The 16,115-nt window shown below is 37.8% G+C and overlaps 1 protein-coding gene across 1 annotated transcript in view; it reads left to right on the forward strand.

Moving 5' to 3' along the window:
* Positions 1-2,511: 2,511 nt before the first annotated feature.
* LOC106882685 (uncharacterized) overlaps positions 2,512-16,115 on the forward strand; it is a 36,032-nt gene continuing 22,428 nt past the window's right edge. Inside the window, exon 1 of the mRNA XM_089364270.1 lies at positions 2,512-2,748. Coding sequence (XP_089220396.1) covers positions 2,718-2,748 — 31 coding nt within the window. The 5' untranslated portion in view covers positions 2,512-2,717. The remainder of the gene's footprint in view (positions 2,749-16,115) is intronic.

Here is a 16,115-nt window from a genome sequence, read left to right on the forward strand (position 1 = left end):
ACGTGTTCTTCCTGTTGGGAAACAGATGATAATCAGATGGGGCCAAATCACTAAAATAGGGAGGGTGATCAACCAGTTCAAAGTCAGTCACGCACAACACGTAAAAAATGAAAGTCGATATTTATTTGTTATAAACATACATATCGAAGGCTTTCGGCCATAAAACAGCTTTAAGACATGCGTAGAAGTAACGCTAAAAGAGAACAAGGATCTCTCATATTTGTCTTTCGCTTTTCAACTCCTTCAATTTTGTTCTAATTGAGTTCAAACCTGCTTTCGAAGGTTTTGTGCGAACTTTGCGACCACTGTCTTATTAAGGGTAAATGAAGCAGCAAGCTGGCAGAATCCTTAGTACACTGGACAAAATGCTTAGTGATATTTCGCCCATTGCTGCGTTGAGTTCAAATTCCACCGAGGTCGACTTTGACATTCAGCCTTTCGAGGTCGATAAATTAAGTACCAGTTAAACGCTGGAGTCGACGAAATCGTCTTGTCCCCTCTCCCAAAATTCCAGGCCTTGTGCCTATAATATAAAGGATTATTATAAAGGCAGCGAGCTGGCAGAAACGTTAGCACTCAGTACGAAATACTCAGCGGTATTTCGTCTGTCTTTACGTTCTGAGTTCAAATTCCGCCGAGGGCGACTTTGGCTTTCATGCTTTCGAGGTCGATAAATTAAGTACCAGTTGCGTACTGGAGTCGATCTAATAGACTGATCCCCTTCTCAAAAAGAATTTCGGGACTTGTGCCTAGAGTAGAAAGAAATATACTACTAAGAGTAAAGAAGGAAGGTCCCCTCCGGGGATCCACGTATTGCAACACCAATTAAAGAAGTGTGTGGTCCTCAAGGGAGCCCGTGTTGAAAGATAAAACCCATTTGGTTACATTCCATGAAATTAAACTGATCAGCCTATGAACGTTTCAGCCTATGAACGTTTCAGCCGATCCTGGCATCACCCGTTTCTTCCATTATTTTGTTAAAACTGTCGGTATTCTTGACTTGTGTATGGTACATACATACATACATACATACACACATACATACATGCACACACACATGCATACATACATACATACATACATACATACATACATACATACATACATACATGCATGCATGCACAGATCCATTCCATCAATGGAACTGTAAGAATCTGTAAAACATTCCAAGAGTTTATCATTTACATATATATGAACATGTCCAGATATGCAACTATATGCCTGGGAATACATACATACAACAAAACATACATACATACAAATATATAAAAATTCCCTGTTGTTGATGGTCAAATTTCAATGAAGGACCCTTGAATCTGTGTGTGTGAAGGTATGTGGAGTCGTGGTTAGGGTGCTTGCACACAGGATGGTTAGATAATAGGTTCGATTCCCAGACCTAGCAGCGCATTGTCTCCTTCCAGCAAAACATTACATTTCACGTTATTCTAGTTCATTCAACTGTAAATGAGTAACTCTGTGGCGGAACTACTACTCAATCAGAGTGTCGTCATTCGAAAGCTAAAAGACTTCGAAGCGCATTGTGACCAGCGATGCATAACAACTTTCAATTGTCAGGTCGATTCTGTGATGTGCGCGTGTGTGATAGTGTGTCATTTAAGCCTCTTATGCCATGCTAAGTGGATTGTACGTCGATATGCCAATACCTTTTAATATAAATATAAATAAATAAATTAGTAAATTATATCTGGGTCATCTGATATTGATTAATCGATACGAAGTTCATATAATGATTATTCTTCATTAAGAAGATAGATTTAAACAAGTAACATTTCCTTCTTGACAACCATTTCTACTTAGGAAACAGAAAAGATGTTGCTGAGGAATTGTCTTCAAGTTATTTGTATATAAACTTTTTTTTTGTATAGTTAATCCTTTGTATTAAAGGCGCAAGGCCTGAAATTGGTGGAGGGGGCTAGTCGCTCACATCGACACCAGTGTTTCACTGGTACTTAATTTATCAACGCCGAGAGGATGAAAGGCAAAGCCGACCTCGGCGGTATTTGAACTCAGAAAGTAGCGATGGGTGAAATACTGCTAAGCATTTTGTCCGGCGTGCTAACGATTCTACCAACTCGCTAACTTTTTTTCTTATCTCTCTCTCTCTCTCTCTCTCTATATATATATATATATATATATATATATATATATATATATATATATATATATATAAAAGAGCGTTTGTATGTGTGTGTGTGTGTGTGTTCCTTATGCATTCGAAAACTGAGTGATGGGTGAAATGTCACAATTTACAATTATTCGAAACATTTTTGATTGTTTTTAAATGAAGCCTTTACATAATAAATTTTTCAATGGTTTCCTCCATTGTTTTGATAAAATTATTTTTAACAACTTGTGTATAGTAACCAAAACATGCATACAACCACACACACACACATACACACACACACGCACATAGACACACATAGACACGCACGCACGCACACAACTATACATATGTATATATAAATGTATTATTTAGTGTTCTTCTGCCATTTCAAGTTGAAAGTCAATACCTTTTCATCCGGAGTACCTTCATAAGATGTATCAAATTGATATAAACACTTCACTTGAGGAATACAATGCCAGCTAATAGTGATAAATCGATACGAAGTTCATATAATGATTATCCTTCATCAAGAAGATAGATTTAAACTAGTAACATTTTGACAGCCATTTCTACCTAGAAAACAAAAAGGATGTTGAGGAGGAATTGTCTTCAAGTTATTTGTATGTAAACGTTTTATTGTAAAACCAATATATTTTTTATTATTTAAGTATTTAACCATCACGGCTATGTATACATACATACATACATACATACATACATATATATATATATATATATATATATATATATATATATATATATATATATATATATATATATATATATATATATATATGTATGTATATATATATATATATATATATATATATATGTGTGTATGTATGTATGTAAGTATCTACATATATATGTATGCACTTATGTATACACACATCTATCATTTTCTTATTGCTATATATATATATATATACCTTATTTATGCATGAATAAATGTATCCTTGGATGCAATTCATTTGAGAGTTTTATTTCAAATTTTATTTTCTCGCATATATATGAATATATTTTGCTTATTTTATTGGATAAGTTAATGTTTAGAGAATGTGTTGTGCTACATTGTTTCGCTGTGATTCATTATAGTATGTATTGTGTAAAATATAAACATTGTGCTGGCTGGTGATTATATATCGAATGTTTTGCATACATAGAATGGAACTATTTGAGATGTACGACTAAATTGAAAGTGTCTTGCGTACAATAAGGGCCGAGTTTATCTGGATCATCTTTTGGACTGACAATAACGTTGATATAGCTTTTATGATTTTGCTTATTTTTTTATCATACATTATGTTTCAATTACTATTGATATTGTTTTCAAATTCATACCTACTTCCTATTTATTTTCATTTCAAGACTTGAATATTGAGTTTCCACATCTCTCACCGGGAGATGTTCGGACAAAAATAAATTGAGATATCAATAAGAATACAAATATTGTTCTTCCACTCGTTGATTATATTTGTACGTTTTTCTTTGATATCTTTGTCAGTCATTCCCCTGTTGAACATAACTGGACTCAGCAAGGAATGGATCACTGGAAAGGATGTGATCAACTCTCTCATTATATGTTTCGTTGAATAATCTATGTTCCGCATACAGAAGGCAGTCATAAAAAGTTTTCCAATTACTTATTTTAAATCAGTGCCTAATCAGTGAGTAATTTTCACACCAAAATTATATTCTATAATCTGATTGAGTACATATTAGGCTATATTTCTCCACGGGTATTTGATAAAACTAAAGCATGTCTGGAATTAACCCTATCCCAAATTTCAATTAATTAAAAACTCCTTTTGGTTCACTACATTCACTCTTTGCCCCGCTCCTTATATACGTAACACTTTCACAATCTTTTCTGAAATGTCTAGAATGTTCTCTTCCAAGAAATACTGATGCTTCTTATCTTGTTTGAAAATAATAACATTTCTTTTTCTTTCTTCATCTTCTCCGTTTTCTATTTTTGCTACTATCTCTCATCTCATCCTCACTCCTCCTCTCTCTCTCTCTCTCTCTCTCTCTGCCTTCTTTTCCCTATCTTTCTATCCCTCTCCAATTTATTGCTTTCTCTTCTCTCTCTCACTCTCTCTCATCATTTCAATGAATAACTTTATGATTGTCCAAGTAATGTAAGCAAAAAGTTTTTAAATTTAGTCTCAATTCATTTTCCAGACAGCCATAAATAGCATAGAATATATAATAGAAGAACGCTTAACGTCAGATATCCTTGTTGCAAGCACTTCGCCTCTCTAATAAGCCAGCATAGCACGAAAATACTAAGCAAAACTAACGGCACCACTGAAGGAAACAACCAAAAATGCAACTTCAAAGACCAAAGTTGCTGTCCTTTAGGAGGAGATTGTCTAATTAAAGGCGTAGTAAACGGAGTCAAAGTCCAGAAGGACAACACGGATGAATACAAGACGTACACAGGCAGAGAATTCCTTTAAAACATATATGGTATTTGAAAGGAACAAAGTTTTCACCGTTTGAAATTCATTGGGCTGTCTTGGAAAAGACGATGACCATAACAACAGCAGCAACATTACCAACGTGGCGACGAAATTCCATACGAAATATCATGGAGAATTCTAAAAAATCCAGGCCCCTCCATAATCGGACCAAGCGTTGTAAACTGTGCATAGCTGAAGCAGTGAGAATACTAAAGGACTTCCTCGACCCAGGGAACATTCTTTAATTCAGAACGGCGGTCTTCGGACCATGCTTGCACTTCAGGAAATCTCTGCTGGCCTATTGAGATCCACACGATAACAGAGTCATTTCCGATTGGCAGCCAAAGGGAGACAACCCCTATTTTTGACATAGAGTAACGATGTCTTTTCCTCTTTTCCTCCTTCATTTTGTAGAAAGACGACTTGCTAGAGAGGCTACGATTCAATAAGTTTGGGATTTGACGATACGCTGTAAAGCTAAGCGCTTTATGGACGTGAAACACAGGCTAATCCCATAAACCGGCCTTATCTAACTTTAAATGATATGCTGCTCTATAACTTAGAGAGTCTTTATTTCTGATTTATGTGTTACCTACGATATACGTACATACATACATACATACATACATACATATATATATACATATATATATATATATATATATATATATATATATATATATATATATATATATATATATATATATATATATATGTAGTGAAACTACCTATCGTCTCTTCCACCTCGATCGCCATTACATACAAAACTACTATCGCCATTACATACATTCTTCTCACTTAAATATAAACAAGCGGGCGTAGCAGAGAACCCATTCCTTGTCATCACGTGACTGATTAATATTGGAAGCGGCAACTTCTTCGAACCGTTCCCGCCAGAACGCAAACTGACCAATCACGGCCCCTAATAAGGTCACGTGATAGAGTTAAATTCTGAAGCCATCGGGAGCCGATAGTTTGTTATAAATAGCTTTAACTCGGTGGCCAAATTTATCTCGGTTCAGTTTCTCTTTGAAACTGTTCCGTGTACCACACGACAGCAGCAGCAACAATCAGCCAGCGACCACTTCAACAGCTTCGTCCAGCCAACGATGACCACCGCCGTCACCACATCAGCAACACGAGTCTACGACTACTACCAAGCATCAATCTCCACCAGCGTCAACACGACTTTCTATGTACACCAAACTAAACCACCGCGGCACATCTCTCTCTCTTCGATTCTGTTAGGTGACTTAGCTTCACCACGATAATAAACAGACAAGAGATTTCAGCCTGCGATAAACGTCTGTCCTCAAGGCCCTGGCATCGAAGCCAAAACACAACTAGTGATAAGCTCTGCCAAACGACGAACGACGAACATCTGTATAACAAGAATCACGGCCCGGCATCGATGCCACGACATCACAACTAGTGATCAGCTCTGCCACACACAGCCCCAACTCACTTCTTTCACATACAGACTCATATTATTGTGTACTAAAGAACTGGTATAATTGCTCACGTGTTATTGACTCTCTTTCCATCTGCTGTAATAACTCACATACACATACATGTATCACTCACATACATACTTTTCTTTGTACGGCGGCCTGTCTTTGATTATGTTCTTATATGTCGCATTCACACTGTCACACAGACATACATCTTTAACGCTACAATAAATATCTCCTGTTATTCATCTAATACGGTTGTGGTCTTTCATTACTGGTCATCTATGTTATCGTCGCATAACACATCATTGATAGATATATTATTTTGTGTTCGACCGTGTGACGCGTTTAAAAAAAAAGGAGTCCTCTGTTTTTCCATTCGTCACCATTTCTCCTTTTTGAGTTCGCACGGTCGTTCCTTACATATATATATATATAATTCGCAGTACGTACGTTTCGTACAAGCTCCATTTATTCATGTAGTGAGAACACCACAGAAAATACAATGAAAATGTACTCCTCAGCTCCATTATGCAGCTGAGGAGTACATTTTCATTGTATTTTCTGTGGTGTTCTCACGTACGTACTGCTATAACCTATTGAATTTTTGTTGCTTAACTTCAAATTTTATTCACCAAATCTCTTGATTTTGTTTTTGGTTTTTATCCTACCAAATTCTGATGCCTCAAACATTTTAAGTACCACATTTAATCTTTTGATTAAATCTATATTATATATATATATATATATATATATATATACACATATATATATATACATATATATATATATATATATATATATATATACACACTCGGAGACCCCATCCATCATATAGGAACTCATCTCTAAACCAAGATTGGAGGTTCCAACCCACTTTAAGGAACCAAACTTACACCCAGTACGAGCTACCCAGACCCCGAAATAACCAAAACGCCTTCAGCAGGCAACACATCAATGGGGGAAAACTCAACACACACCAAAATACCGCAAACATAAGAATCCCCAGAAATCATTTTTTAGGCCAAGGCAACAGATCTCACGACACCAGATGGTACACACCAACCTTGAAAAACCAAAACTAGTGAATCTCTCAAGCCTAAACCTGTCGAACCAACAAATTAAAATCCTTTCAAAAGGACTAAAATTCACTCCAACTCCACAATACCCCAACTTGAGTGAAATACAGGATGATGTCTCCCACTTTTGTAGAAAATTACACCTCACAGAGGAATTTTTTGACAAAGAAATCAATAACGACGAATCAATGGTTCGTAACAAGAGCAATTATAATCCCATAATAGGTAAAAACAAAACATTGGACAAATTTTGCGAGTACATTTCGAACTTTCCTTATAATGAACTTCCACAACCTAAACCCAAACCCAACACCAGTAAAAACGAATGGAAAATCATCCATGAGTTACGAAACAATCATGACATCACAATCAAAGAAGCAGATAAGGGTAGCACTGTCGTCATTATGGATACAGAACAATACAAAAACTCTGTATCTCAACTCTTACAAGACACTACATACTATGAAAGAGTAGTCAACTACCAACAAACAAGAACAATGACCAAATTAAACACACTCATTTGCCAACATCGAAACAACTTAACAACAAAGGAATGCGACTACCTAACAAACTTTAATTGCAAAACAAGCAACCTCTATGGACTTCCAAAAATCCACAAGAGCAAAACTATTTCTGAAGCTTGCAAAAAGTCCACTTCCACCTGCATCACTGTACCACATCCCACTGATCTCAAACTAAGACCAATTGTGGCAGGCCCAAACTGTGAAACACACAGATTAAGCAACTTTATCGATATCCTCCTGAAACCAATACTTCACCACATACCAAGTATTGTTAGAGACGACCTGGACCTACTAAATCATCTACCCAAACATACCGATAAAGACATTTTCATTGTTTCCTTTGATGTAATAAATCTTTACACTACGATCCCACATCAATATGGACTGGAAGCCATTAAATTCTAGCTAGAAAAATACCCCAATGAGATCCCAGAAAGAATAAAAAAAGAATTCATCATCGAGGGCCTTAAGTCTATCCTTCAAAACAATTTTTTGAATTTTAATGATAACACCTACAGACAGGTATCAGGGACTGCAATGGGGACTAAAGTTGCCCCTACATATGCAAACCTGGTGATGGCCTACTTAGAATTGCAGATCTACGACAAATCCAAAACTAGATATGGCCTGTCTTTCCACCAATACCTGTTGAAGAATTGGAAACGTTACTTGGATGATTGCCTCATCCTATGGTCCCACACACTCGACCAACTCTTTGACTTCAAAACCCTAATTAACAGTGTCAACAACCATATCCAATTTACAATGGAATACAGTCAAGACCAACTTCCTTTTCTTGACATTCTCATTATAAAAATAGGTACCAGCATTGAGACTGATATTCATTACAAACCGACTGATTCCAAGCAATACCTTCTGTTCACCTCCAATCACCCAAAACATACAAAGACAAACATTCCCTTCAACCTTGCGAGAAGAATTTGCACAATTGTCTCTAATTATAGAACTCGAAATAAAAGACTCGAAGAACTAAAGGCAATTCTCCTCGAAAGACATTACCCAGCATCATTAGTTGACAATGGAATAGAACGGGCCAAGACAATTGCTACCCATGACCTGCGAAAACCGAAACACATACACGGCACGTTAAATAGTCTCCCATATCTCTCAACACACAATCCTAGAAATGCAGAAGCTTACACAATAATATACAAAAACATCCCACTACTGAATCAAGACCCACGTCTAAAAAGAGTACTCGCAACCCATAAAATAATAAAAAGCAAAAGACAACCCAAATCCCTAAAAAACCTACTCACGAATGCAAAATTTCCCAACACAAGCCCACCACCTACCGTCAAAAAATGTGGTCGTTCCAACTGCAGGACTTGCATCCACCTCATGGAAGGAACAACATACAGATTCCAGTCGGGACACACTTTTGTCATAAAAAATAACTTCACCTGCGCATCAAAAAATTTACTTTATGCCATAAGGTGTGAAGGGTGCCACAAAGAATACATAGGGCCAACGAGCCTTACTCTCAGAGAAAGGATGACAGTCCACCGCCAACAATTGAGGGATACCACCACAAGACAGATACCACTCAGTGGGCACTTAGATCTCTGTGCACAAAACAAGTCCCCCAAATTCCTAGTTTTCCCATTATACCAATGCTCAGACAACACCACTGACCAAACACGAATAAATAGGGAAAATAATCTTATTCAAAAATACAGACCACAGCTCAACATACTCTAACATAAGCCCCCTCCCCAGGTGCACGTCCAAAACAAAGACACACAGATACGCAAAATCACACACACACCAATACAATGCAAACCTCCGACACGAACACACATACACACATATATACATACACAGACAATCACAATATCTCCACACTAGAGCACAAACCCACATACATTTCAAGAAAAAACACATGCATATATACACTTACAATACAATTGTAGCAACCACAACCAACACCCATACACACATATGTAAACAGGTACATGCACACACCTACACACCACTCCGGCAACTACAAATCATATTCACACACACATATTTGCATACATATGTACACACACATACAAACACCATACGCCTGTTCCCCAGTAAAAATGTCACACACACACTCAAAAGAAAAACACACACAATACAATCCCAACAATCACAACAAACACTCACAAGCACACATGCACAGAAGCATGCACACACAATGACACACCTCCCCGACAAATACAAGCCACATAGACGCACTCACACAAACACACCCACACGTATAGACACACATACTGTACTAACAATACAAACAAAACTAATCACTCACAATGACAGCGCACACACACATGTACACATATACACCAGGAAACTACACAAACCATACCCACATACACACATACACACACATACAAACGCATACCCAGTACCAACATACACGGAACACACATGCACACACATACACATCACCTGGATAAACCCAACGTACAAGGACACCTAATAAATACAACATACACATACATGCTCACACACACATGCACCCTCATGCACACACATACAGTTGCTCTCTCACACACACACGCACCACAATGACAATTCAAACACAAACATACTTAGAGACACACACAAACTCACGTACACACACATAACACCTCCACCAACACACAACACAAATAGGCATACGTACACATACAGACAAACACATACATATGAACCATCAGACACACATACGGTTGCTTACACACACACACACACACCACAAGGGTATTTAAAACAACACACTCACTCAGACAGAGAGACACACACACACACTCACGTACACACACACACTCCTACACTCACAAAAAACACTCCCACGCACACACACAGATGCACACATACATACACACACACAGACGCACACATATGTACACACCCTCACACATACATACGGTTGCTCTCTCTCACACACACACACCACAAGAACGATTAAAACAACACATACATACTCAGAAAAATAGATATACGCACACTCTCACGTACACACACCTAACATCCCCACCGACACAAAAAACACACGAACACACATACACACGCACTCACAAACGCACTCACGCACACACACGAACAAACACATATACACATACACACACACATGCGCACACACAACACCCTAACAAATATTAATCACACACATACACACTCACACAAACGTGCACACACATACACACACCATCCTACCATAGATAAAACACACACATACTCATATACACATGCCACACACGCACGCACGCATACAGACATAGACATACACATACATATGAACCATCACACACATACGTTTGCTTACACACACACACACACACACACACACACACATACACACACACACCACAAGGATATTTAAAACAACACACCCACTCAAACAGAGAGACACACACACACTCCCACACTCACACAAAACACTCCCACGCTCACACACAGATGCACACATACATACACACACATACGCACACATACGTACACACCCTCACACATACATACGGTTGGTCTCACACACACACACACCACAAGGACGATCAAAACAACACATACATACTCAGACAAAGAGATATACGCACACTCTCACGTACACACACCTAACATCCCAACCGACACAAAAAACACTCAAACACACACTCATATACACATTCCACAATAAACTCTGGGACCAATAAAAACGGCACACACACACACACACACACACACACACACACACACGGACACAAACACACATATATACACACACACATAGAGATGTGCACAAAACCAGTCCCAAAAACCAGTGAACCATGACAGACTGTCACAGACCAACCAAAAATAAAATTTAAAAATCCTTTTTAACTCTTCTTCCCTCCCATCCCAGCTAGCCAGTCATACTGTCTCTTAAGACAGTAAAACATTCCCTCAATATACACAAGAGAAAAAAGCCAGGTTAGTTCCTCCTCAACTTTATTCGATTGTCAAAGAATATGTATAAGAATATGTATATGTATTTTTCCATATGTGTATTTTCATACACTGTTTTTAACATTTTCATTTTAATATCAAAGAATGTGTGATAATCAGTATGTAACAATACAAAGTTCATACAAAGCTTTATACTTTAAATATATTTTATCATCAAAGAATGTATATATGCATTTTAATACTGGAACTGTTTTTTAACATTTTTTATTATTCTCAAAGACTTTTGATAATCTTTTTCTAAAAAAGTGAAACCGGTTAAGTAAATAAATATTTTTAAAAAATAAGTGCATTTTCAAACCTTCTTTCATATATATTTCCACTCGTACGGTATTCCACAACTTTACTTTATTATATATATATATATATATATATATATATATATATATATATATATATATATATATATATATATATATATATATATATATATATATATATATGGTATTTTTTATATAAGCTTAAAGCTTATGCTGATCACCGTGCAATGACTAAGGAAAATAGTCTAATAAAGCGGCAGTTACACTAAATCAGCTGAAAAAATAGCATGACAAATTTGTTTGCTTGTTATTTTTCTTTATTTTTTTCTCTCTTTAGCCCAGTATAATTTAATATACTCAAGTGAACCCTGGATAGAATATGAACACGTATCTTTTTCTTTTTTTTTCTTCAATTTTTTTAATAATCATTATTCTAAAAAAATTAATAAAAACTTCGTAAAGATATATTTAGTCAAGCATTTGTATGACATTTAGTCAAGCATCTGTACAAGGTATCAAATTTGGGGGAAGGGTCTAAGCCGATTACATCGACCCCAGTGCGTAAGGGATACTTATTTAATCGACTCCGAGAGGATGAGGGGCAAAGTCGACCTCAGCGGAATTTGAACTCAGAATATGAAGACAGATGAAATACCGCAAAGCATTTTTCCCGGCGTGCTAACGATTCTGCTAACTCGCCGCCCTTAGTCAAGCATATACATATGAATGCAATGGAAACGTTTTCGGAAAATTTTTAATCACCATCAGTTATCTCGCTTAGTGAATTAACTTCCTCTACAAGAGAAATAACTCCGGCTTCAATATAAAGGGAGGTAATTTGGGTTTTAAATGCATAATATTAATTTTAAAATTTACACAGTCAAACTAACAAGGAAGTTTTTGTGCAACTCGTGAAAAAAAAAAAAAGGTATAAGTTACTATTGTTCAACTCAGGTTATTGACAATTTTCTGACTGATGAGTATGCTTTTTACGGATTCATACATACAGTCATACATACGAGGCTAAACATCGATCCAAAATGCCTTTGAATGTCGCATCATTTCCCTTCGGTAACATTTTCTAGCCATCAAGTGTCGAAGTGCATCCCTTGACCAAGTTTGCATACATGAGGCTGATAACATCATAAGACTTGGAAGGCAGTTCCTTGAGTAACACTCTTTGTCTGATAACCTAGAATACATGCACGACTCTACCGCAGCATATCATCAGATGAAAGGATGAACCTATATGAGCAGAAGACTGCATGGATATGTCAGTAGAAAGCTCCGTGATGATAGTAACCTCGAACATCAAAGCAGTTTATCATGGATTGATAGTCGAATTACTACCACCCACTTTCAAGGCTATGTGTTTGCAATCCAGGAACAGAAAATATCAACTAGGTACCTGATGCATAAAGGGATAGAGATGCAAGAAAAACCGTAAGATGTGACAACCGATGCAGACTCTGTGAACTTCATACTGAAGATGTCACGCATATCATAAGCAGTTGTCCGAAAATGTCATCACGATATCATCTACTGATGAGACATGATTTTGTAGCTAGAACACTCTCTAATGAAATCCGTCGGAAAGATAACTCTGAGAACAAAGAAATAAGAACCCGCATTATGGTATAAGCCATAGCGACTAACAATAAAAATGTAAAGGAATACTGGTGAAACGTCCCAGTGAAGACCTCAATAAAATGTAAGCACACCAGACCTGATATAGCGGTTTGGGATAGAGAAGAGAAACTATGCACACTTGTGGAAATTAGCTGCCCAGCGGATGTTAACATAAAGCTGAAGATAAGTGAAAAAGAGAACACCTATGTTGAGCTATTGAAAAATCTGCAGTTACTCTATCCAGATTACAAGTTCAGGTTTATACCTGTAATTATTGGGACACTGGGATATGCAATACACTGCCTAAATACCATTCTTGAGAAATTAGGCTTCTCAAAACCAGAAAAGAAAAAGCTAATTCGAAAACTACAGATCCAATCCATCACTAGAACTGTAAAAAATTGTAAAACTCTCCAGAAGTTTATCATTTAAATATATATGAGCATGTCCAGATGTGCAACTATATGCATGAGATTACATACATTAAACATACATACATACATATATACATACATACATGATGTTGAAATTTCAATGAAGGTGCCGTGGATCGAGGTTAGAAAGAGTGAAGTGCAAGCGAATGGGGCTGCGTGCCCCTATTACCACCCTAATCAACTCCGCTGCGCAAGTTTTGTTCTCACACCTCTTATCTCAACTTCTCCCCAACTAAGTCCTACAGCAATGAGCAACAGATGACGGGAGCAGGAACTGTATGATGCTATAAGCCCTTAGTCTGGATCCTGCACATAGGGGACGCAGGCAAGACGGCCGACCCGATGTGAGCCTGGGACTGCACATCGATTCGTGTTCTACCTGTTTGGCCAGGTGGACCTTTTTAGAACTCGCAGCCTGCCTCATCTGAAGAGGGGCCTATGAAACGTGGTCTAATAGACGCAATCCTTTTTCGCCTAGCCAGGAAATCGCACCGTAGTCGATGATTAAAAGAAAAATCCTCAAGGCCTCAAATTTTTGCTACTTGCAACATACGAACCTTGATACACCATGATGACCACGATCGGCCCCACTGTTGGGCCGCGCTCATCGCCTCTGAACTGAAATGATACAATGTGGATATCGCCGCACTCAGCGAAACAAGATTTCCTGATGAAGGCTTTCTCACTGGGATACATGTACTTCTAGAAAGGCTTCCTCAAGGCAATAATAGAATTCATGGTGTCGGATTTACTGTTCGTCCGTCATTACTGGAGAACATCTCTTCGGTTGCAACCGATATAAGGGAAAGGCTGATGACTTTCCGAATTCTCCTCAGTAACAAAGTGCACGCCACTATCTTCAGTGTCTATTCCCCAACATTAGACACTATTAAAGACACAAAAGACACCTTCTACGAGTCTCTTAACTCCTTTTAGAGAAGGATACCTCGCACAGACAAAGGTATTCTTCTTGGTGACTTCAGTGCTAGAGTCGGTTCCAATGTAAACATCTGGTCCAGAGTTCTTGGTTCTCATTGGATAGGCAAAATGAATACCAATGATCTTCGCCTTTTGAGCCTGTGTGCTGAGCACAATCTCGTGATTACGAAGACCATTTTTCAGCAGCCCAATAAATACAAGTTCTACTGGAGACACCTTCGCTCCAAGATGTGGCATCCTCTCGATTACGTGAGCGTTCGTCAACACGATCAGAAAGTTGTCCTCCATATCAAATATATGCGTGGTGCAGAATGTTGGACCGATCACCGCATGTATGTGTCTTCAGATCGGCCCTCCGGCCAGGAAAAGCAAAGCGTTTCCCAAACTCAATGTGGTCTGTTTTTCCAGCACAATGAAACAAGATAGGCTTCAAGAAAACCTCGCTGCTGCCTTCTCTCTTCTTCCAGCTCTTCCAGTTCCAAAAAAACTCCATCGCAATATGGAAAATAACATTGAGAATGATATTGAACAAATCGAGGTCGAACAGAATGAATTCAATTCACTCTGGGACTCTGCCATGTCCATCATTCGACAAACCACTGAATCCACCCTTGGAAAAACCCACATGAAGAACCTTGATTTGTTTAATGAATCTGCAGAAATCATCCAAACCCTTTTGCAGACGAAAAACCATCCTCATAGCGTCCACCTCACAAATTCTTGTTCATGTACCTTAGCCCCAAAGTGGCTTCTGAAGCAAAAATGTCTGGTGGCTCCGCAACTCCGAAGAGATCCAACGTTTGGCTGACGAAAATACAACTTACGAATTCTACAACTCGATCAAACATATCTTCGGTCTTCCGCAATGCCCGATTGCACCTGCCCGTGCCGTTGACGGCAATACTTAAAGATAAGATTCTTGAACGATGGGCTGAACATTCCAAAATCTCCTGAACAGTCAACCTAAATGATACGTCGATTTTAGATGAGCTTCCAACACTTCCATTCATCAAAGAAGTAGATGCTAAATGCAGTCAAGACGAAGTTTCAAACGCCCTGCATTCCCTAAAGAATAAGAAATCCTCTGAAGAACACATTGTACTTAGAGAGGCTTACAAATACGGTGGACCGTTACTTGAGTCATATCTTCACTCTTTCCTATTCCTCTACTGGAAAAACAAAAATATTCCTGAGCGCTAGAAAATGCCGATATGATTTGCATTTACAAAAGAAAAATAAATGAAAATTGCTTTCA

This window comes from Octopus bimaculoides, chromosome 16 (genome assembly GCF_046866305.1).
Source record: "Octopus bimaculoides isolate indiv1 chromosome 16, ASM4686630v1, whole genome shotgun sequence".
In the NCBI taxonomy this organism is placed as follows: Eukaryota; Metazoa; Mollusca; class Cephalopoda; order Octopoda; family Octopodidae; genus Octopus; species Octopus bimaculoides.